We start from the raw sequence: 22,378 nt of genomic DNA, 5'->3' as shown, positions 1-22,378 counted from the left end.
TTCCGGGGATGAAGTGCATTTATATTAGAATTGAGCAGCATCCAAAAATAACTGATTTGTATGTCTCCAGGGTCTCTTCCTGGTAGATAATGGATGGGGGATGAGTGGTGGGGGATGGCGCAGGGGGAACTGAAGATGCAATTAATAGAGTCTGCAGGACCCAGGAACATCAAACATCGATGCACTCTCTGCAGCTCCCTGCCTTGAATCCATGACATCCCGACTGAGCAAACTCAGACTCCCGTTATAAATTAAATTAACCAAACACTCTGTGCTGCTCAACGGGGACTGAAAGGGCCTTGTGTCGGGAAAGACAAGCCCTATCAGCCGTGGTGCTCAGCAGCAGGGCAAGCTGATAGGCAGCACATGTTTGTCCTGCTTTTAGTTGCTTCCCAGCAAGAGGTTATCTGCTTTGATACTGGCCTTGAATGTACTATGCCTGTTGGTCAGCATGATAAGATAACTTTATGGTTTGCAGTAGATCCTTGGAACGTCATATAACCATGCTATCACCAATACTTCACAATTTCATGTTCAATTATCAAGTAATTTAGAGGTCAGTAGGTAAATCAGCCACAGTGACCTCACCTTCCGAGTCCTGTCTTCTCCTGGAGGGCTGTCGGGCAGCATCATTTTAAGGTATTCTTCTTTGGAAAGTCTCTGCAGTGATTTTCCATCCCGCTCCGCAGCCTGGAGCCGGCAGGCAGCCTCCTGTGCATACAGCTGCCTGTAGACGATACAGAGGGCACAGAAGAGCAGAGCTCATCAGACAGGGCACGAAAGCCACAAGCTGCAAGGGAGGCCTTGGGCCATTACAGCTTGGGTCCAGCTGTTTAGAAAATAAAGCCATATCATACACAGGGTTCAGGTGGATCTGTCTTTGCATGCCAACATCAGGTGCCTCCCTGCTACATGCTAGTGAGGTGAGGATAACGGCAGCTGAAGAGGGGAACTAGGGACAGAATTTATTTCCAATCCCGCCCTGTCCCATCTCACTCTGCCAACCCCATGATTAAAGAGACTGTGAAGACTGCAGCCAAGCACACTGAGAGGTAGAGGAAAGGAAAAAAGAGGGTTTTGGACAGAAATTACATCCAGAGACAAGTGCACGCCAGGGACTCAAAGGGAGTGTTCAGACAACAACAGAGGAAGACATGAGAGCAGTTAGACAGGGTTGGAGAAGGACCCAGAAGAGGTGACATGTTTTGTTTTGGTGGTGGCGGTTGTCAGTGGGGTAATCTCAGAAAACATTTACATGATTTTGGGGGTGCTTTGTGTTTAGAGTGGGGTGCAGCGAAGGGAGGAGGTGACCTGGCTAGGGAAGTTGTGTGGCTGTGAGACCTCCACTTTAAGTGAGCAGCCTGTGAGCATGACACACTGAGTGCTGTTGGCAGGGTGTTAAATGGCCGCAGGGGGATACGATACGCTACATGGCGAGACGTTGGGACAGCCTGGCTGTGATGGTTACCTAGAGACACTAGAGCTGAGAGCTGCCCTGTTTTAAGCTTTTGGCACCATGGCAACCAAGCCCTAAATACATAGACGGGTCTTGCAAACATCCGTGTGTGATTGCCAGATGCATTCCGACTGATCCATGACATCTCTGGTTCAAAAGCAACTGCCTTGTTCCAGGAAAAAGAAAAGCATTAATTGAGCTCAGTATACTGGGGGGTTTGGTGCTAAAACTACAGGAACAAATGCCTTCTTTTCCTTCTGTGTCCTGACTTAGATCTCAGCATTGATCCATGCAGACGGGAGTCCATGATCCATGATTAAAACACCACAGAGTAGATGTGGTTCAGGAGAGATAAATTAATTAATCTTGGGTGTGAAGTAGCACGAGTATCAGATATAACAGAGTTACACATGCTCAATTATATATGTGATTTTGTTAGATGTTCTTCAATATATTTTCCTCGAGGGAACTGACAGAAACATGGACTGATTCACATACTATTTTGCCAAAAATGAATGGAAACATAACTGCAGGAATTCAGAGAGTGTGCTGGATGAGGGTCTAACAGGAGGACGTGTTGGTGGACAGTACACAGCAATGGGATTCTGGAGGAGATACAGCAGAAATGTCACAGCCACTGGTGCACAGCTGGTTGTCCTCCATTCTCAGCGTGTGCCCCATGGCAGGACTCACATTTTAGATCTGCTGTGAGAGACAACTGGGACGGTGGTCTGGGACAAAGGCATGTGGGGATATGTGGGGGAGCCGGCTGGGTCAGACTGGGGCCACGGGGGTTGACTTTGACTGACTGTGTACCTTGAACGCTCAGAGAGAATGCTGAGAAGGAAGGCTAACAAGCCCTCCGCTCCTCTGGCACAAGAAGATGCAGAAGCAAGAGAGAAACAGCGCAGGGTTAGGAGCATTGTTACACATCCTGCATTACATACAGTGTTACAGCAAATGAGAAAACTTTTTAGAAAGGGGGAAGAGAAACTTCATTATGTTAGAACAATATCTGTGAGTAATATTAGCCCATTCATCATGAGGCACTGTTATGTAAGATGAAATAAAACTGCAGGAATATATAAACAAACAATGGGGAGGGTAACTGAATTACAGAGCTTTTTCATAAGTCGGCAGAAGATGACTTCAGTGCATGCGATCAATCACATGGCCCTTAAGTGGCAAATTTCACAGCCTAAATGAAATTACTTGGAAGAAAGAGCAGGGGGTTCCTTCCAGGGCAAATCTCACATTCTCTCCTCCAAAATATGCCCCGAGCCCACATGCAAACACCTTCAAACAAGCACACACACCCACACCTTCATATCCACTCACACTATCCAAGCTGTGTTTCAATTTCACCATCAATGGCTTTCTATTCTCTACGGCAAACCATTCAATTAGCAGACAGATACAGTCAGTCGTCACTGCTCATATGATGTCTGAAGAGAGTATGCGATCTCCACCTGGGTGAACGACTGCATACATTGCTCTTCCTTTGCCATATTTCTAAAGGCTATTCTGTGGCAGGTGTTCCCGGGTTACATGTGACAGCAGTGCGTTCAGTGTGGAGGGTTGTTTGGCTCCCAGCAGAGATGCTGATCTGGTAGACGCTCAGCCTGGCAGTCCACGGGGACCTGGCTTCATGGGAGCGATCAATAACCACAAGTGACATGTGCCAAGTGTATTATGTCCACAGCTTCATTGAGCTTATTTATTTTGTGGCTGTCGCCTTCAATCAAGGCCAGTTTATGCACACTGGGTGGGGGGTGGGCACTTGTATTGGAATGGGTCTGACTCTAGTGCAACAGTAAGTCTGGGGGAAACAGCTCTACAGTGAGGGAAGCAGTGCTGACAAGGCCTGTTAGTGTGATTAAAAAGTGTGTCATCTAGCTTTGCATGGTAGACAGTGCTAAACTTGAAGTGAACTAGAACTAGAAACTGCACTAACTGTGTTATGAGAGCAGTACAGGAGCGGAATATTTGGTGCTGTCATACATGTTCTCTCTTACTTTCTCTCTCTCACACACACACACACACTCACCCACACTCTGAAATGTTAGGAGGTCCCTCAGTGCTGTGGGCATCATCATCATCATCATCAGTTGTCTTCGTGCCCACTGGGCGTTTGCAATCGGACTGCGGCCGCGTCTGTCCACAGGCCTCTGAGCTGGGCCCTGGCCCCGGCTCTGGCCCTGAGCTGCTGGTCTGGGGGATGGTGTACACCTTGGAGGAGTCAGCGGACATACAGTATCTGGCACCACGGGCCAGGGGACTGCCAGAGTGGTGAGAGCCACTGACCAGACAGCAAAAAAAATATAAATAAATAAATAAAATGAAGCATAATGTAACTCAAAAGTGACAAAATGAATGACTTTCAAAAACAGATAAGGAACATGAAAGCAAAAACAAACATCAAGAATGAAGAAATGAGAGAAGCGCCAAGCAGGGTAACTCCGATGTGGTGATTTTTTAAAGCTTAAAATGATTCCTGAAAGCTCGGCTCTGCTGTCGTCTGAGACAGGATGACATCATTTCCTCTGCATTGAGTATAGTCACGCTAGTCACCCCTAACCCACATTGCAAGATGACTCACATGCAGTCTATCATGTGCGTACTCAAGCTGAACTTTGCCCTTTCAATATTTAGTCAAATATCAACTGACAAACCAGATTACAGGGTCAGTGCACTCAAATCACAAAGAAGCGTATTTTCCCACTTCCTCCAACTGGTATTTAGCCAGTTTTATTGTAGAAGAGATATCCACCACTGTGACTTCTGCTTATTTCTGGTTCTCAAAGCACAAAAAATACTTCAAAAATAAAGTGACTGCACGGCTGGATATCTTTTGGTAAGTGGGGAAATGTTTCTTATTTTGTTATCTGGGTTAACTGGTCCATGAAATGTGTTGAAATGGTCAAAGGAACGCTACATTTGCAGGGAAAAACAAGATATTTCTAAAGTTCTTAATATTTTGTTGACATTTCAGCTACAGTTTCTAAAAAAGCAGCTCGTGGATTTAAATGGGGTTAGGAGCCATTTACTTGCTTATGATTATCGTTTCAGCTTTGTGAAAATATCCTTATACTACATCCTCATTCACGTAATCTTAGATTGATGCAGGATGAATGTATCACATGTGACAGTGATGTGAAAATGAGCCACAGCACTCTGCCTGTCTTTGCTCCTTATGTTGCATCCTGTGCAGTTTTAAGAAGTCCCCTAGAACAGCATCTACTGTAGTTTCCAGTTCATCTCATCACGAATATGATGATGGACAGTTCTTGCCTTGTGTCACCTGCCTGGTTAGGATTCATCTGTTAGCTGCTCAAATGATCCATAACGCTGTCACATTTTGGTCCGAACATCTTGTTGTTTGCTGGAAAACTTTCAGCAAACACAAAACATTCTCCTAAACTACCCTGAGACATCAGAGTTGGCTTTGGCTGGAGCGACTACATACTCTGTTTCCATATTCATGACCATCTGGGCCACACCCTGCAAAGCGTGCTCCTGCTGCTTCTCTGTTTTTTCAGATGACACTGTGGTGTCAAAGACCATTACATAAAAGGTGGGAAGCATCGGAGTAGTCAAGGTGATGGCATGGGCTCTTTACTCATTTCTGAATGATATCCGGGAGTAGACAGCTCTGACGTCTCTCAAACAGGTCAATGATCTGAACAGATTGTGGTAACATAATCCTGCATGGCATAAACAAATAGATACCCATTCTATTTCATAGAGACAGACTGTGAGTAGCTCCAGGGCCAACCCTCTGTGACACCTCTCCTCTTTTCCAGATGGGGCCCAGTCTGGTGAGGGGGACTTGGACGATGGTGTGATGAAACCCCCCCATGTTGCTCCAGCCTGACAGCAGCCCCACCCACCAGCATCAGCACAGCTGGACGACTCAGGCTGTGGGTCAGGAGTGAGGGAGCACGGCTGGGTGAAAAGGTCAGCTAACAGCTAGCAACTATTCTTTTGTGCATGTGTCTTTCTCTGTGTGTGTTTAACAGAACAGATAATGGGCTGATGAGTGCAGCTGTGGTGGTGGTGTATGTGTGAATGTAAACCCACATGTTTGAACAAAGTGGATTGTGCTTCCAGCCACATACCATGAAAAGGGTGTGATTTTCAAATCAATGACCCAACACGCTAGAATTAGGCTACAGCAGAACTACTTAATTACCTTTAGAGAAGAAAGAACATCAGGGTCACCACTGACATTAGCTGAAGTACACAGTGTGGTGACTAATAAAAGGAAAAACAGCATTAAAGTTCCTGGCATTGATTAAACCCCTCAACGCATATCAGGCCATCAAAATTACATATTTAGAAGTTTGATGGGATTGGTTCCTTCGGTATGTGACGTCATGTATGAAACCCTGGCTGTCTGAATGCCCAGCCAAGGCGTTGCCTGCTGATTTCTCTCCTGACATTTCTTGCAGCATAGAAAAAAACATCCCGTGAACATGCTAACAAGGTTAAAAACTTGATTTTCACTGGAGCGGGTCTGTCATTCTTCCAAAGGATGTTCCCTCGTTTGGTGTTATGATGATGGCTTCCAACAAGTCACTCCAAAATCTCCCTTCGGTGTTAAATCGAGATCTGGTGACTAAGAAGGCCATAGAATATGATTCGTACCATGATTGATTTTCATACCATTCCCCTTGTAACCTGTATGGAAGCATTTCTTATGTTTCTCCTCTCAATCATTCATATTTTCCCTTTCATTTGTCATTCATCTCTGTCTTGACCAAAGGCAAAATTTTTGCCACCCCAAATACACCAAAACAGCAAATATGTGGAGCTACACATTTAAACTGTCTTTCAGTGAAAAGAAGTTAATAAAACACACATCCTGTACCTTGAATGGGATGAGATCTCGCTTAGGTCTCCGATGCTTCCCTCTGTCACATGACTAGACAAAATGGCGGAGGCGTAGCCCTGTGGCAGGTACAGTTTCCCATGATCGTCCTCTGACGCCCCATCCTCATGGTGCTCTGATACCCAAGGGTGTCCCTGCTCCCCCACCCTGCCCTGGATCAACACCCGGGCCCCAGGGGCCACGCAGGGATTAGTGTCGATGCCGCTGTCTGTGGATGCCCCTTTGATGTAAGTGAGGCCCAGCATCTCCGGGTCCATCAAGTCTCCAGAGCCAAAGTGCTTATCGTCGCTGTTGCTGGAGGCGTTGCTTGAGAGAGTGTTGCTACTTGAGTGGCTTGAGTTTTTATCGCCCGTCTGGTTGAAAGAGAGGGGTGAAGGAGACAGAAATACAGTCAGTCAGACAAGGTCAAACAGCAGGTGCAAATTATTCTTATGGCTGTTTTAACACGCTCGGAGCACCGGAGGGGGATGGGTTTACCCATCAGGCTGCATCACATGTTCATGTGTCCCTGACTGAGGCGACAGCTTGTTTTCTTGAGGCCCATGATACTGTTAATCTAGTTGACAGTAACAGGAAGGAATACAAACAGAATATGCAGACTGTTGCATACTGAAGTTTGGTAGTTATGTGAGAGATGTGCATGATCTGGCCCCTAAAAGACATGTGTCATATTTTTATCACCTATCAGCTGTTCATCATCAAGCTGAAAAAAACCCCACAATATATAAATAATCTTCAAACAGCCTTATAATTCAATTAGTTGACTCAAAAACTGTCCTCTAATGAAGATTAACAGCAATGTTCAATTAGAGAATTTTAAGTAAAACCTCAGGATTACGACCTGTCACGTTTTCTTCATTGTGCTATGCTTAACACTGCTAAATCATGGACACAGCTCAGATGACGTCACATTTAAAGCAGCTAGTCTGATCTGAAAAAACAAGCTGTGTGCATTAGGGAGGAGAATGGTTTAAATTTTTATCCACTGTCTGGGGTTAATGCATCATTGGCTGGAAGCACTGAAAAATGTTGTTAGTGTGCGCCAGCCTCCGGCATCAAAGGAGAAATAAAAGACAGAAGGAGAGATGGGCCAACGAAAAAAAGACAAGTGAGAGGGGAATGTAGAGAAAGGGGAAAATGAGAGGCTCAGGCACTTAATATATTCAACCTTCTAGGAAAATGTGTCCTAGAAAAGTGTGAGACAACCAGAAATGGTGATGAGATGAGACGCCCGTTAGCATGCTGATGAAGGGAAAGTGATAAGTGCAATGAGCGGAGAGAGGGGACGACATGAGGTTGAATACCCCAATTGAGCTGCCGGTTGCTGCAAAGCCCATAAACAAGGGCAATTTGACCTCGCCCCAATTCAAACACTGATGTGGGGAAAACCAGGTCTGACAGCGCAGAGTTGGAGTTAGAGCATCTACTCTAAACACAGCACAGACAGAAAACTGTTTTAAAGAGTTTTTGTGCCCTTCAAAACAAGTTGACAAGGAGTTTCTAAACACATCCATTAAATGTCACATGGGCAGCTTCTGTCAAATGGAAATTAAAGTAGGTCAGGTTTTTACCCTGGACAGCTTGTTGGGTGAGTCCTTTCCTCCTTCTCTTTGCTTCAGAGGATTCAGGATCTTTGTGGACGGGATGTGCCATTTGGCCTCTGTGGACCGAGAAGAAAAAGCTGAGTGTGGAGAAGTGCCGGCTATGAATAGACAGCATAAATCACCAGAAGCGCAGCTGATGAAAGCCCTGGGTCACATGCCTTTTAAAACATTACATTTCCAGACATTTTATGCACCTGAATCATGACTCACCTGCAGACCTGGTCCTCTCCAGGGTGGGCTCTCTCTCCCTGTGGATCTCTCCATCTACCCCCTGCATGTCCCCTGCCCGCTCATGGAGGATAGGGGAAGGACACCTGCAGAAAGAAAGAGGAGGAAAATGGGCTGTGAATTATTTTCTGCCCATAGAGTGAATTCTGTATTCTAGCCAGAGAAAGGCTTCAATAGATTCAACACAGATGTACAGCAATTAGCTCAAGATCATTTAAGGTCGAATCACTTGAGCTCATAATAGAATAAAGAAGCTGCCAGACAACGCTGACAAGAGACCTCCTTTCATTCGACTCGGCATACCAGGCATTCTCTCGCTCTTGACAAAGGGGAGAGAGCAGCAAATTTTTCAATGCGGGTCTTAATTAAACCTTAAAGAGCTAATAAAGGTTACGGCAGATGAACAGAGGCCACAGTGTCTTGTGATCTTTAGCAGTCTTGAGCTGGAGATCTGTTGGCCAGTCAGCGTGTCTGTTGTTCTGCACTGTGGCAGCTCTGACAGGGCACAGTGATCCCTGAGAGTTCAGTGCACTTTTGAGGCCTCTGACAGAAAAGCAGCAGCGTGGAGCCAAGCCTCTTGTCATGGTCCGTAACCACTTACAGACAGACATTGGTCTCTGATGGATTCTGCTCGTGTACAAGACTCAGACTGACAGATGTTAATGCGTGTGCAGTCTGAAGCCATGCTGCCCTGCGAACCGTCATATGAGAATATTGAACACTGAACGCACGAATCTACTCTGATTCATTCTGTGAAGAGGACGAAACACGTGAACTGGAAAATTATGATGACACAAAGAAATTGCTGTGGCTATAATCATGTTGACAGAAGCTACAAGCTCCTCTCACAGAATCTCAGTTTCTTTGAGGTAATTTTTGCCCCAAACTTTCTTTTCAATGGCTTTCTCCAAAATTACAGTGTAGTTTGCTAAAGAGGCACTTCAGTCGCAGTAAAATATACAAAAGGACAAGAAAGTATTCTTTATAATCACTTCCTATTATATTTAAGTGCTCATCTTTTTTTTTTAAATATTCTGAACAGATGACAGAAGATGTGCTCAAAGTTACAGCAAAGTAAAATACTGTACTAGGCTTGGATATTTAATGGCCAAATTTGCAGAGTGCCCATTTATGATTGAGGTAGTCTTTATGTTCTTCTGAATGAAATCATGAAACCAATGCTTTGGGATGACTGAATGGAAACTACAATAATAAACCTTAAATGGAAAAAATCCCCTACATGAAACTCATCATCCTCCATCATCTTCCCTCTTTTAAGCTCTGGATGTGGTATTAGACTGTGGCAGGCATAATTTTATTGTTTTGTTCAATCAAAAAAAAGAGTGACGACTGGCCAAAAGCGCACTGATGATTTGGTCATTTCATGTGGAAAAATTGCTGTCATTTTGCAAGTTCTCACAAAAAGTGCTGGGACTGATTGTAGCTGCATTCATGACTGAAAAAAACGCATATTGCTGGAGGGACTACTTAGAGGCTATTTAAAAAAAAAAAAAAAAGTAACAGTGCTGTGGTCCCGTACCCATCATATCCAGGCTGCTGGGACCAGGTGCTGCTGCCACAGGGTCCTGGATCACTGGAGGAGGACTGGTTACTGGGCGAGCTGCGGTAGTGCTGGTCTCCCTTGTTACATGAGGTGACCTGGGGGTTCTCCATATCCTGCACTGTCCTGCAGAAACAGAGAAACAGATACACAAGTGTAACACACACTGCCACGGTCAATCAGAGCAAGTGATAAATGACCACAATTTCCCAGAGGCCAGGATAACATCTCCAAACGGCTCTTTTTTCAGTCCGAAGCTGTTCATTTCAGTGAAATAAAACAAATAAAAACTGCAAATCCTCAATTATGATATGATGGTGGCTGCAAATTTTTGGCATTCTTGCTTGATAAATTAAGTTGCTCGTAAAAATAGTTAATTTTCCATCAATCCAGTAATTTCAGCACTTATCCACTGTACGGATTATTATTTGAAAACCTTTTATATTTGATGCTTAAATTAGATTTTTGACTCAAGAAGCTGAAATTTCATGACAAGCACTCCCCCCCCCACACTATTTCCCATATTAAGGACGATATTATTGGGTGTCACTCCTGTGATTGGTCCCTTGCATGTGAGCACCGTGGAAAATCTCTAAGAAAATGTGAGAACTGTCAGTAAGGGAGAAGGTGTCTTGTTCCACAAAGACAAACAGAAACAGGCATTAGTCATGGTAATAAGCCTGAGTGAGTTATCCAGATGGTGAAGCCCTGTGTGTACACAAGTAGCTTCTGAGTGTAAGAGACTACTTGAGATTTCCGCTTTGAAACACAAACTTGACTCTTCTCTTTTCACACATGACCTGTTAAAGGAAGTTTGCTCACTTACATATTTTGGCTTTGACCATTATTTTAGCCGAACCCATTCAAAGTGTATGTTGCTGCCCGACTTAATGTCAGACAAGAGGTTTCTCTGCTTACTTTTGCCTGGTCAGGAAAAACTACAGCCCAGAGGGAAAAGTAAACACTGGATTCAAGCTATGTCTGCTGCCCGGAGGCCTTCCTTTTAAACAACGCACCAAAGTAGGTTAGATGACCGGACGGAAATAAGGCTACAACAGCACAGGCAGGATGGCTTTCACATTAAGTCTCAAGCCGGTTCCAGCCAAATACACTATACTTTGATCTCTGTGTCTTCATTCTTATGTATGCCATCGTGAGTTTAGGTTTGGATCTGAAAATTCTGGTTTCAAAAGTGTGTAGTTAGATTTCACTAAACAAATCCATTAGAAGCATATCATTAAAAAAAAACACAATATGAATGTCCCTTTAGAAGGCAACAAATTGTTGGCATCAACCCTTTCTGCTTTGTCATCAGGTTTCCTTTGTCTAGACCTCCATGGGAAACTCACTAAACTGTCAGTAACTCTGTCGCAGCACACATCATGAACGCTTTGGCAGGATCGCTACATTTCCTCCACGGCTGAAGTGTTAGTCTCCTCAGCCAGGTCCAGGCACTTTAATGTGAAACAGCAGCAGCTGCTTTTTGTTCTCCTCTTCCTCCCTTCACATAATGTAAAGTTCTGGGGGGGGGGTACTGAACAAAATGTTTCTGTCTGCGCTGCAATAACAGTCGAGGCTACAGAGATTAGCAGCCGGTCTCAGTTGGCTGCAGAGTAGGTGTCATATTTTACAGTGTGAAGTCTGGATTCGGCTATATGTGTGAATGGGATGATGCTTTATCTAAGATATCAGGACTCATACGTGTCCTACAGACCAGCAGCTCTCAACCTTTTTTTTTTTGTGTCAGATGTCCACCCACAGCTCGATCAAATGAACTCAGACACCCCTTCACTGATACCACCTGTCATGTTCCAGACATTTTCATTTGAATTTACACTGGACGTTATTTAACACTATTAATTATATGGAACTGGATACTGTTTCACTTATGTTTAAGTAATAGCTAACCGTCAGTGTTTACATCAATTTGGTCAAGTCTGCATTCTTATCACTACCTCTTAAAGAGGAACTATGTTAACAGTTTATGCATTACTTTTATCAAACTATATTAATAGTATTAGCCATCATTCAGCTATCTAATTTAACCATATATCCCTTACTTTTTGCTAACTATTGCAATCTTTTATTAATTACTGAGCTGCGCCATGGTACAATCTTGCCAAGTACCCCTGGGGTACAAGCGCCCATACTGGGAATCACTGCTAGACTATATACATGTTCAATTTCTATTCTGCATGTCCACACAAGATGGAAAATATATAAATAAGTAAATAAATAAAAGCAGCTTCCTCTTTTCTAGAATATGATGCTGTATAATATTCTCCTCCTGTCTCTTTCTCCTTCCCTCTTCAGTCTATGACTCCTTCGTCCCCCTCCTCTACTCCCACTCCCTCTGGGGTGCTACATATCGTGGTCTGGGGAAGAGCTCTCTCTTTGTTTCTGCGGTAATTGGATGAGATGAGCTGAGCTGTGTCAGTGTCCCCATCACCTCCTCCTCGGCAGGGTGCAGGAAGAGGGAGGGAGCGGGGAGTAAGAGGGATACAGAGAGAGAAAGAAAGGAGCGAGGGAGAGAGGAGTGCTCATACTGCCAGGGACTCTGATTAGGCAGAGAAGGCGGCCATTATCCCAGTATAGTCAGAACAGGCAACACCAGGGGGGGTCGATGTGACACACTGGAAAGGTTATCATGACTGTAGGGGTTTCATTAGAATGAACAAATCACTGCTTTACATGGCTCAATGGAGATGTCCAAAAGAGACACAGCCTAGGACAGGAACAAAGTCTGACTGTGGCCTTATCATCTAAAGGGAGATGAAAGCGAAGCCGTGAATTCATTGGACTAAAATGCTCCAATTATATGTATGCAAATAACTGAACACAATAACAGCCCCTCAAAGTGTTACTGTGGCGCTTTTCCAAATGAGAAAGGCTGAGAGTTCAAAGATTTCATCTCAAAGGATCGGATCTTTTGAGCGTCATGATGTTTGATTGCAAGCTTTGCTCTGCCTGGCTTTCCGAAACACCTTGAGTAGAAAGCTTGACTTCCAAAAATGTCTTAAAAGCGTCACTTTGTTCATCCGTTTTGTTCCTTTTTGCACTCCCTCTTTTTTTTTTGCACCACTGTAAATAATGTTGCGGTGACTTCATCTTGATAACATTTTACTTTTTTTGCTGTCACAAAGGACAAAAGGTCAAACTTTTTAGTTCTTATCTGCACTTACTGCTTATGTGGTGAGAGTTTCCTGCTGAATAAGATGTCACTGATGCAAGCTGAGATTGTTAGCAGGTGGTCTGAACCTTTGTTTTTTGTATTTTTCTCTCTAGATTACATTCATGAAAAGTGAACATGTACAAACCCAAAAGTAGTTATTCAGGCAGATAATGGAAATCTCGCTAAAGTTCCTGCAGTGTTTCTTCATTGGTTATTGCTCAATATGATACATACAATATAATATGATATAATGATCACACTGTATTATTGTTGGCTATATTTTGATGCAACCTTGTTACCTTGCTGTCAGCTGATCACTCTATGCGTGATGCACCATCACCTTATTGCCTTTACCTACTAAACTGCTAAATGTCTCAAGACTTGATTTCAACCTGTTTGAAAAGGAGTGGGAGCTAATGACGGTTTACCTGGACCCATCTGGCAATTTCCTGTCAAAGGAGGTGCTTCGTGGGATAGCTGCCTGGTGCTGCTGGAGGATCTGCTGGCACTGCAGGCGGTCAGGACCCTGTGTGGGCGAGCCTCGGGATAGAGGCGCTCCAGCAGTTGCGGGCACCCGATGCCAGGTGGTGTTTCTCCTGAAGGGTGTCTTGTACTCGCAGGGTGTGCCCTCGCTGTCGACCTTGTACTCCACCATGGGTATGCGGTAGAGCTCGGAGCAGCCCCTGAAAGAAGGGGAGGATGGGGAAGGAAACAGAGAAGAAGGTTAAAGGTCAGACAGCCGTGATGAAAACGCGACACTAACATCGCAGTTGCACTGCAGGTTGCATTGCATACGATTATGCCTAAAATCTGAGCTCCCCTCTTCAGGCAGAACTAACTGATTTTTCCAGACATTTAGCTGCCATCGTGTTCAGCAGAGAGTTGATAACTTTGTCAGCGTCACGTTGGATGCTGCTGAGCAGGTTGTGTGCACTGGGTTCATCTGAGAAAAGCTGCACGTTGCTGCTGGAAGTGGAGTTGATGAGAGTGAGCCTAACCAATGAGCTAAAGGACGCAGAGGAGGGGAAAAGCAGAGTTGGGCGATAATTCCATGCGGATTCGTTGCCATTTGTGACCTCTTTTACCTCACGCACCTAATTTTTTCCACCAACAATATAAGAATATTGATTATTGCAGCTTTAATCTGATAAAAATCTTAAAAATGATTTAAAAGTTCCAGTAATTACTGTGGAGAACACAGCAGATTAATCCAAACCAAACTATTTTAATAACTTCCATTATTTCACAACATCATGATTTCACTTATTGTTGCGGTAGTGTGCATAAATCAACATCTGAAAATTACAATTCATTATTGATGATGTAGTGACCAATAATACTATGATTATTGCATCAGCCAATAAATCCACATTAAAATATTATAATGATTACTAGTAATTTGATAACATTATATTACACTTTTATTCAGTTTTTTGGCCATTGAAGAATCTAACAGTATTTGGCTACTGCATTATCGGCCAGGTATATTATTTTCATTTGCTACAGCAACTTATAGTGTACAACACAGCTAACCCTGATGTCCTCCGTAAAAACAGGGTGGAGGAGAAGTGTTCTTATTTTGTATTAGCATGACTACACCAAAACACACTGATGCTGTCAGAAAGATAGATAGATAGATATAGTGTGTCAACAACACACACACACGCACACACACACAGTTGCATGTGCACACCGAGGGCTTGCAGGCACATCAGAGACACTTCGAAAAACAGTGGAAAACACTTTTCCCATTTTAATAGAGCTGAAAATGTCAGCTTGCCACTTAATCAGATATGGATCTCCCCTGAGAAGTTTTTTGCTCCCTCCATCTCTATCCCATTACTGCTGACAACACTGAGGATCTCTGGGATGGACAATGCCTCTGAATGCCATTTCATGCAACATTAGTCTTTGGGTCTGGGCAGAGGCTTAGTGTGTATGTTTGGAAGGACGGGGGGGTTACAGGGTGGTGGGTCAGGGTTAAGCAGCCTGGGTGCTCTGCTAGCTCTCCGAAAGCACCTCAAGCATAACCCTAATGATTACACGGCCATCCCCCTCTAAAGTCCATTTTCCAGAATCCACTGTGGGGTGGAAAGCTGTGTATACTTTGCTGTGGTCATACATGTATACACAGTGGAGCTTGAGGAGGGTGCGATGGCTGATTGCAAAGGCTGCGGTGGAGGGGGCGAGTAATCCCTCTCAGAGACCTTTTCATCAAACTGGGCCATGGGTGGCTGGGCTGTTTACAGCTGGTCTCCCACTGGAGCTGTGGGTGTTATAAGATCTAACGAGAAGATCATCCTTCGCTTCCTCCTCCTCCACCATGTCACCCGTTCCTCACATCTGGTCGATGTCATCTGCAAGCCGGCCTCATCCATGATGAACGACTGTCGATGGTGTGCTCTACATCCTCCGTAGTTTACATTACTTATTTACTGTGTGTATGAAGCATGCATCACTGGTTTGATATATGGGACAGTGAGAGTAATGAGGGCACTACAGCATCAGAAGATCAGAAATGCCCATTAATGAAAAAGGAATGTATCTTGTTTGTTGAAGGTATGTATAAGAGGAGCTCATTGGTGGGTTAACAGATAAAATTATCATTCTACTTGCTGTCGTCGTGTAGCCTGAGCTAATTAAGTCAACGTTTTGTTCAAGTAAGAAAAAAAAAAGGATGCTAACAAGAGTGTTAAATCCTCCAGACTGTTGGTCAATTGGTTTTTTAACAGGGCTGCTAACCCACCCCTCTTTAACTCTGTTTGTGTGGTCATGCCAGGTTGCCACACATCTTTACTGCTAAATCTATCTAACAACTTGTAAACCGGAGAGGTCTCAGTGGTTGTCTCTTGCTCTGCTTTTTGCACCAGAATGACCAACTGACAAGGTAAATTTCTTGTATGATCCCAAGATTCTCCCTCAGCTCCTCTACGCTCTTGACGGGGAGTGGAAATTCCTGTCGTATTGGCCTGATGTGGAATGTGCTTCTTGTTTGTAATGTATAGGGGACTTGGACTCAATGTATATAAATCATGGAGAAACAGCAGGAAATGGGTGTTTGGTCGACAGTTAAACCTGAGCTGAAAGCTGGTGGTGGAGGAGAGGCTGTCTGACACATCCAGCCTGCCATAAGGAGAGGAGGAAGCCAAGACCTGGTGAGAAATAATACTGCTGTCTGCTTCCTCTTGATTCCACCAAGAGCTGCTGCTGCACTCTTCCAGATAAATGTGAGGGGCCATAAATTACACTAGATAAGCTTGTAGAGAAGGAGAACCCCTACAACTTAAAATAACATCCGGTTAACTTAAAATACAGCTGTGTCTCACTTACTGGTGGAAATAATTTTACAATGCATTTGCCACAACTTGATCTGACATTACCAAAATAACAGTGCTTATTTATAATATAAAGAGTTTATCTCAGTTTGGGGACAATTGGAGGTGAACAATCAGCTCCTTTAGTGACTGGTTCTTAAAGAATTACAATAGATCAGTGTGACAACAGGACCTTAGACCTCGGTCGGAGAGCTGTCACTCTAATGACATGGCCAGTGAGTGGGAGACATGCTAATCCATTCCCACTGTCAGGGGCCATGTCACAGCAAAGAGCCACAGGGGTGGTGACCTCCATCAGTCCTTTGCAGACCATTGTCAGGAGGTTCATTAAATAAAGCGTGCTGAAAAGTGTATATGATTGCAAAAAAGAGCGAGAAAAACACTTTTGCAGTGATTTCTTTGTAAACAGATCTAAAGCAAAGAACAGCTCCTGTGAAGAATGTGAGAGGATTAAGCCGAGCAATTTGTGATGCAGGTTCTCTGAGTTTTGGTTCAGTGGTGCTCTTTTTCACAGGGTGTCAGCATGGGAAGTGAGAAATCCGGCTTAACTTCAGTCCAGATGAAAATCCATGATGACAAGTCTGATGACACCTCAAAGGGAAGGTCACAAGTGGCCATCTGAGTGTCACAGGCGATACTCATTATCAGCAGGGGGGGCTGATGCAGGTTGAACCCACTTAAATTTGGGTTACTCACCATTTTAAACATAAATCTTTGTGTTTTAAACCTAAAGTGTACAAAATGTTATGATTGAAACCCCCCCACAAAGGGCTGATACTCTTACAACACAAATACTTTTTTGTTTCTGTTACTGTTTGTATGTCTAGTAGTAATCCATTTTAGTCCATTTTGTACTGATCCTTATGTTTACTCTTACATCTCTGATGACCGTATACCTAAACATACAATCACTGCCATGTTCTGTACATCGCATTCTTGTTCCAAAGAACTAATCTTTTTCATCTTTTTCTCATTAGTTTGATCCAAGGCTAACATGTTGAACTTGTTTAAAGCTTTTCAGAGTGATGATGGAAAAGCCTCTGGTATTGCACTGGACTAAAACCACATCCTTCCTCCAGTGTAAATAAATACAGCACTAGGTAAGGCTAATATTAGAGGCATATCTCCATTGGCTTAAGGCTGAGCGGGGTAAAACCGTTTAGGGCATAAACAGCTTTAGGATGTTTGTTGCAAAACAGTGCTGACACGGTGATCTAAATGTTCCTTTTTCTTCCAAAAAATAATCTTCACTAACCATATGACCTCATCAATCCTCAATGAGTCTGGAGGAATCTCAAAATCAAGACAGCTAAATGATATTATGACAATCTGAGAACAGTAGGGAGGAAACGCTCTCCTTCAAGCCCCAATATGTGCTTATGAAAACATTTTTCCTTGTCATAGTAGCAGTGTGGAGCCAGGGTGCATTGTCTGCAGGTCAGGGATTCTTGTCCATTGTTGTTAGACTAACCCCCATCTCTCTGGCCACAGGGGACTGACTGGGGCTTTTGGGCCCCTGCTGAATTCCTTTCCTTTGAGATAATAGTGAAGAAACTGGAGCACTTATTGTTGACTGCGACACTTTGGCAACTCAAAGACGCAGCAGCGAAAAGAGTCGAGGGCCCTTGAGATTCTTCACCTGACCTCTCACCTCTTGAGTTGTTGAAGCCTTGGGAGAAAATTCACAGGACCCAAGACGGAGCCTTTTGGTTCTCATGGGACGATGATGAGAAACTGTGTTTCAGTAAGACGGGGAAGTCTCCCAGTTCAGTTCAACAGCTCTGACCAGAAAAGTCTTCTACTTTAATACCTACTAATCTGCCAGATGCATCTGTTAGCAATGACATATATGGGTCAGGCTCAGTGCATTATGCATAATACTGCCCATTATGGACATGCAGCATGATATCATGCATACTTTTGGTCACAATGCAATGTAGCATGTGTATTTTTACAACCATTTTTTATTCGCCGTTTAAAGTACCTTCACAGGCTTCAGTGGTGTCAGTGAAACCAAGCCACTTTGTGCCAGATGCCACTGGCACAAATACAGTGTCAGAAGCCTCGTTTTACAGAATCTTCCATCCTGCAACCACAACCCCTGGGCACCGGACACGCGTTTGTCGGCACAGAAACAGTTTTGGAAGATGTTTGTTTTGTCTGCTTTCTGCTTCCCTGAACTGCGATTATGATTGTATCATCATGTATCATCATAGATCGTGGTAAGCGGATTAGACGTTGGTTCTGCCAGAGTGGCTGCTGTGTTGGATTCACAGACAAGGCGTGTTAGCTCACCATCTGGGGGAGCAAATATGTTACTGCTCTACTGCCAGACCAACAGAGTTGAAACACAGTTAAACACGCACCTACTTTGCAGGCTTTGACATAATGACACCCATACACACGCAGAGCTGTTTAAGAATGTTTGCCATTAATATCATTTTCCAAAAATACAGAATGCTTTCAGCAATCAACACTTTTATCGTTATTCACAGGTTTGAAATTTGAATCATTAGCAACATTAGCATTACCTGAAACGTCACAAACAGAAAACGGGATAAAGTGGAGGTATTGTCTCTGCACATAGAAGTCATTCTTCTGTGGTTATCTGCGACAAAGCGAGAACAGCCTTTGCTGGTACACAAATCTGTCAGCCTGAAGCACAACCAAAACAAAGATGTTGAAAATGCGAGTGTGAAAACATGATGGATGGTTTCACAGGACTGTCTGTCTTACACAGACAAAACAAGCAGATGTGCTTTCAGAACAAGCATTTTTCACAGACCTTCATCTCTTCCCATCACAAAAGATCATTTGAAATATGCTTCTCTCTTTTTATTACTGGAGCGATGGGCTCTCTCCATGGGTGTGTGTCTCTAAAAAGCCAAACACTCCCATCCTAATTGCTGAATAGAAGACAGGGCGAGGTTAGAAAAAAGCAATCTGCAAATGTGAGCTGTCAGACAATAGCAGCGAGAGATGAGCCATTAATCAAAATGCTCCTCTCATTATCATTAGTGAGAAGTGCTGACTGTCCGTGTCTGCGTGACTCTACAGCCCTGCTGGAGCTTTCCCTTGCAACAAAGCCACATCAATACAAAGAGAGTCTCCTCTCTAGAGAAATCAGTAGAGAACAACATCAAACCGTGTGCAACAAAAACAGTATGTAAGCATTTCTTTATGCTAATCATCTCAAACATGAGAGCAAATGTCAAGCTAATTTACCCCAGCTGCATGGAAGAACAAGGAAAAGAAACCACTCTTCTGTTATGACTTCATACATTCTTGAGGAGCACCTGCTTCTCTGTCTCACTAACCACAGCAGGACAGCCAACATTGAAAGACAACAGAAGTTTGCATACATGTTGTAAGCATCTTGGGTCTGCAGAGTTGCAAGAAAGTGTTGTTTTTTACGTAAAAATAAGAAAACAAAGTTGAGGAGTTACCTTCGTGGGGTACCGTCTTCATGAGGCTGGATTATAACCACTTTGACGCTGACAGATGTGCGCAGTAGGTCAATCATTTGTTCATGGGTGAGAGTAGCAACAGCCACCTTGCAGATCTCCACCAGTCGGCTGCCCTGCCTAAGCCCTGCCTTCCAAGCAAAGCCAAAGGGTTCCACATCGGCCACGATGCCTTCAAAGTTGACATGGAAACCGAGCTGGCCAAGGCCATTCCGACGCAAAGTCATCTCTGACGTCTCGCAACCTCTGGTGGTGATCTGGAAACAGAACCAGAATCAATTTGTTCATTACCTACAACAACATTTTGTCTTGACTGCATTGCTGAGTCATGAAAACAGCAGAATTTTGAGACATGTAAGCAGAAAAAGTTCAACACGTGAAATGGACAGTAGACTGTCAGGAATCCAAAGAACAAAACAGAAAACAAGCATGAGATGGCAGACAGAGAAAGACTGGAAATTGAGCTTAATAAGAGCCTTCTGAGCTAATACAGTATATTCTAACAGTAGCTGTCAACAGCGTACAATTTCCATCCTTCCTAATAGATGCGTGTGGGTTTTATTACAGAAGAAAAACACAAACAAGAATAATACTATTAGAGCAGAGTGAAAACGCTGTCCTGAGGCAGAGGTGCATGAGCATGTTTATTTGGCTAATTCATAAAACCTCTCCAAATGGAAGTTAATAGGAGAATACGTCTTTGAGCTAATTGATTTAGCCTCAGAGCTGCAGAGAAGCAGCCAAACCACACATGCACTGCACACACAAATACACCCCTGTCCCTGTGGACACTCTAAGTACAGTATGTCTGTGCGTAGGGAATGAGGGTCAAATTGGCCGATCAGACACGGACTTGTCCATAAAACTAAGTCTATTAACCAGAGTTAATTTCTGAAAGAGGACTTTGGAGCACAACATTTGTACATTAACACATAATCTGCATCAACTGGCAGCTGGTGAACATGCTTTATTCACATCCACAGTGAAAAAAATTATCACTCTTTTCTTGCAATTCTGGGGACTGCAGTCATACACTTGAGACTTCACCCATGAATACTTGCTGGACAGTCGCTGCTTGTCTAATTGTGTGCTTGGATGAAACTTAAAGTTGGTTCTTGTCCAATTATGTACTTGCATGCAAATTGAGTCGCTCACTGTGCTCAGCGGTGGCCTGCCTAAGCCTCTGCTTTAATGCAATTCAGGTTCAAGTGAAGTTCAAGCAACCGTCTTGCATTAGCAGCAATGTTTCAGTAAATCACGCAATGGCCAGACTGAGCAGAGAGGAAAACTTGCTACTCAGTCACTACGGTGATCTAAGTTCACCTTAGTGACTGAGCTTAAATATGTGTAGGTACAAAGTAGGACTGGATAGTTTCTTCCAGTTTTCTTGTGACACGACTGGAAAAAAAACCTCACACTACATCCCATGAGCTTTAATCACCCATCAGATTAGTCTTGGTTCAGCTGTGGGTGACTGCCTCCATTTGCCTCAGAGTGGCAGCTGGCTTCAGGGACACATTAACTCAGACTATGGCCTGTCAACACTCCACCAGATTCTCACACTGGCAGAAATCCTACCCCACTGTGTGACAGGGGACCCAAGACAACCATGATGGACCTCATAGCGAGACCCAATCCTCAAAGTTTATTAACTGAGGAGAGTACTCATCCTGTTGGTGACATTAGTTAAGTCACAATCTCTCTTTCTGCAATAAATACATGCCCGAAGACTCAGTTTTCAAAGACAGATAAAACTAGAGGAGCACTTTGGTAAGGTGACCCACAAACTAAACAATCACTTTGAATAAAACATCAAGGGCAAAAGAAATTGGGAATGTGAAGTCCAAATGTTCTCTGGGGACAAAGTCTGGAAGTAAATGGCCTGTGTACGCGGAAGGCATTGGCCTGGGTATTAGGGACCATGAATCAAACTGCCCTTTGTCAGAAATTCATTAGGCCTAAGTAATAGCTTTCTAAATGCCTTCATCAAGACCCTTTATTCAGTCCATCCTGAAAATTAATGTGCCCAGGTTCTGCTCCGAATGGCCCAAATCCATAACGGCTGAAGCTAACAGGACACTCATTATCTCATAGGAGGGATTTGTGGCCTGTAATGCTATTCTGATAAGGATGGTGACATGAAGCATGGCAAGTGAACATGTGTGTGTGTGTGTGCGTACACGTGCGCGCGCATGTTTCCATGCAGAGCCTAATGGAGTCCAACGACTGGTGACATAAAACTGCCCTGAGGAAACAACCAGTATCAGCCTCAAATCTGTTGTCAAGCAGTGTTGCTGGCGTTGATCCTCAGTGAGAGGTCTGACAGTCAGAAGCAGCTTTGACACTGATGACACCGTCTGGAGTAGCATGTTTCACAGACATGACAAAACCTTGTCATCCCATTGAACTTCAAACAACTGAGGCACAGATCAGTAAATCTAAAGCCACTCCATTCCTCTGGGATGTATGTTTGTAATCCTCATAGGATTCAATATCTGTATCCAGGGCAGTGATACAGCACAGTTTTGCTTAATGAGGCAAGAGTAGCCCTGAGCCATGGCATTACTGTCACCTGTCAATGAATCAACAACATATATAGCAATCTATTAATCATTGAAGTAGTTAAGTAAAAATGCAAAACATCGATTGAGATGTTGCTGACAAAAA

General features: G+C 43.8%; 1 protein-coding gene across 8 annotated transcripts in view; it reads right to left on the bottom strand.

The window, feature by feature from the left end:
- Positions 1 to 22,378, bottom strand: part of LOC143327894 (signal-induced proliferation-associated 1-like protein 2) — a 79,806-nt gene that overhangs the window by 10,834 nt on the left and 46,594 nt on the right. For 4 of the 8 annotated variants that reach the window (XM_076742503.1, XM_076742505.1, XM_076742504.1 and 1 more), the window contains exons 9-15: positions 19,694 to 19,968; positions 13,341 to 13,595; positions 9,720 to 9,866; positions 8,162 to 8,265; positions 7,919 to 8,007; positions 6,327 to 6,700; positions 589 to 727 (exon numbers count right to left, since the gene is read on the bottom strand). In XM_076742503.1, the coding sequence (XP_076598618.1) occupies positions 589 to 727; positions 6,327 to 6,700; positions 7,919 to 8,007; positions 8,162 to 8,265; positions 9,720 to 9,866; positions 13,341 to 13,595; positions 19,694 to 19,968 (1,383 nt within the window). Of the gene's footprint in view, positions 1 to 588; positions 728 to 2,272; positions 2,327 to 3,503; positions 3,756 to 6,326; positions 6,701 to 7,918; positions 8,008 to 8,161; positions 8,266 to 9,719; positions 9,867 to 13,340; positions 13,596 to 19,693; positions 19,969 to 22,378 lie in introns of all 8 variants that reach the window. The other 4 variants (XM_076742499.1, XM_076742500.1, XM_076742502.1 and 1 more) reach the window with 2 other exon arrangements.

Source organism: Chaetodon auriga, chromosome 11, assembly GCF_051107435.1.
Source record: "Chaetodon auriga isolate fChaAug3 chromosome 11, fChaAug3.hap1, whole genome shotgun sequence".
In the NCBI taxonomy this organism is placed as follows: domain Eukaryota; kingdom Metazoa; phylum Chordata; class Actinopteri; order Chaetodontiformes; family Chaetodontidae; genus Chaetodon; species Chaetodon auriga.
This window is presented reverse-complemented; position numbering and strand designations above follow the sequence as displayed.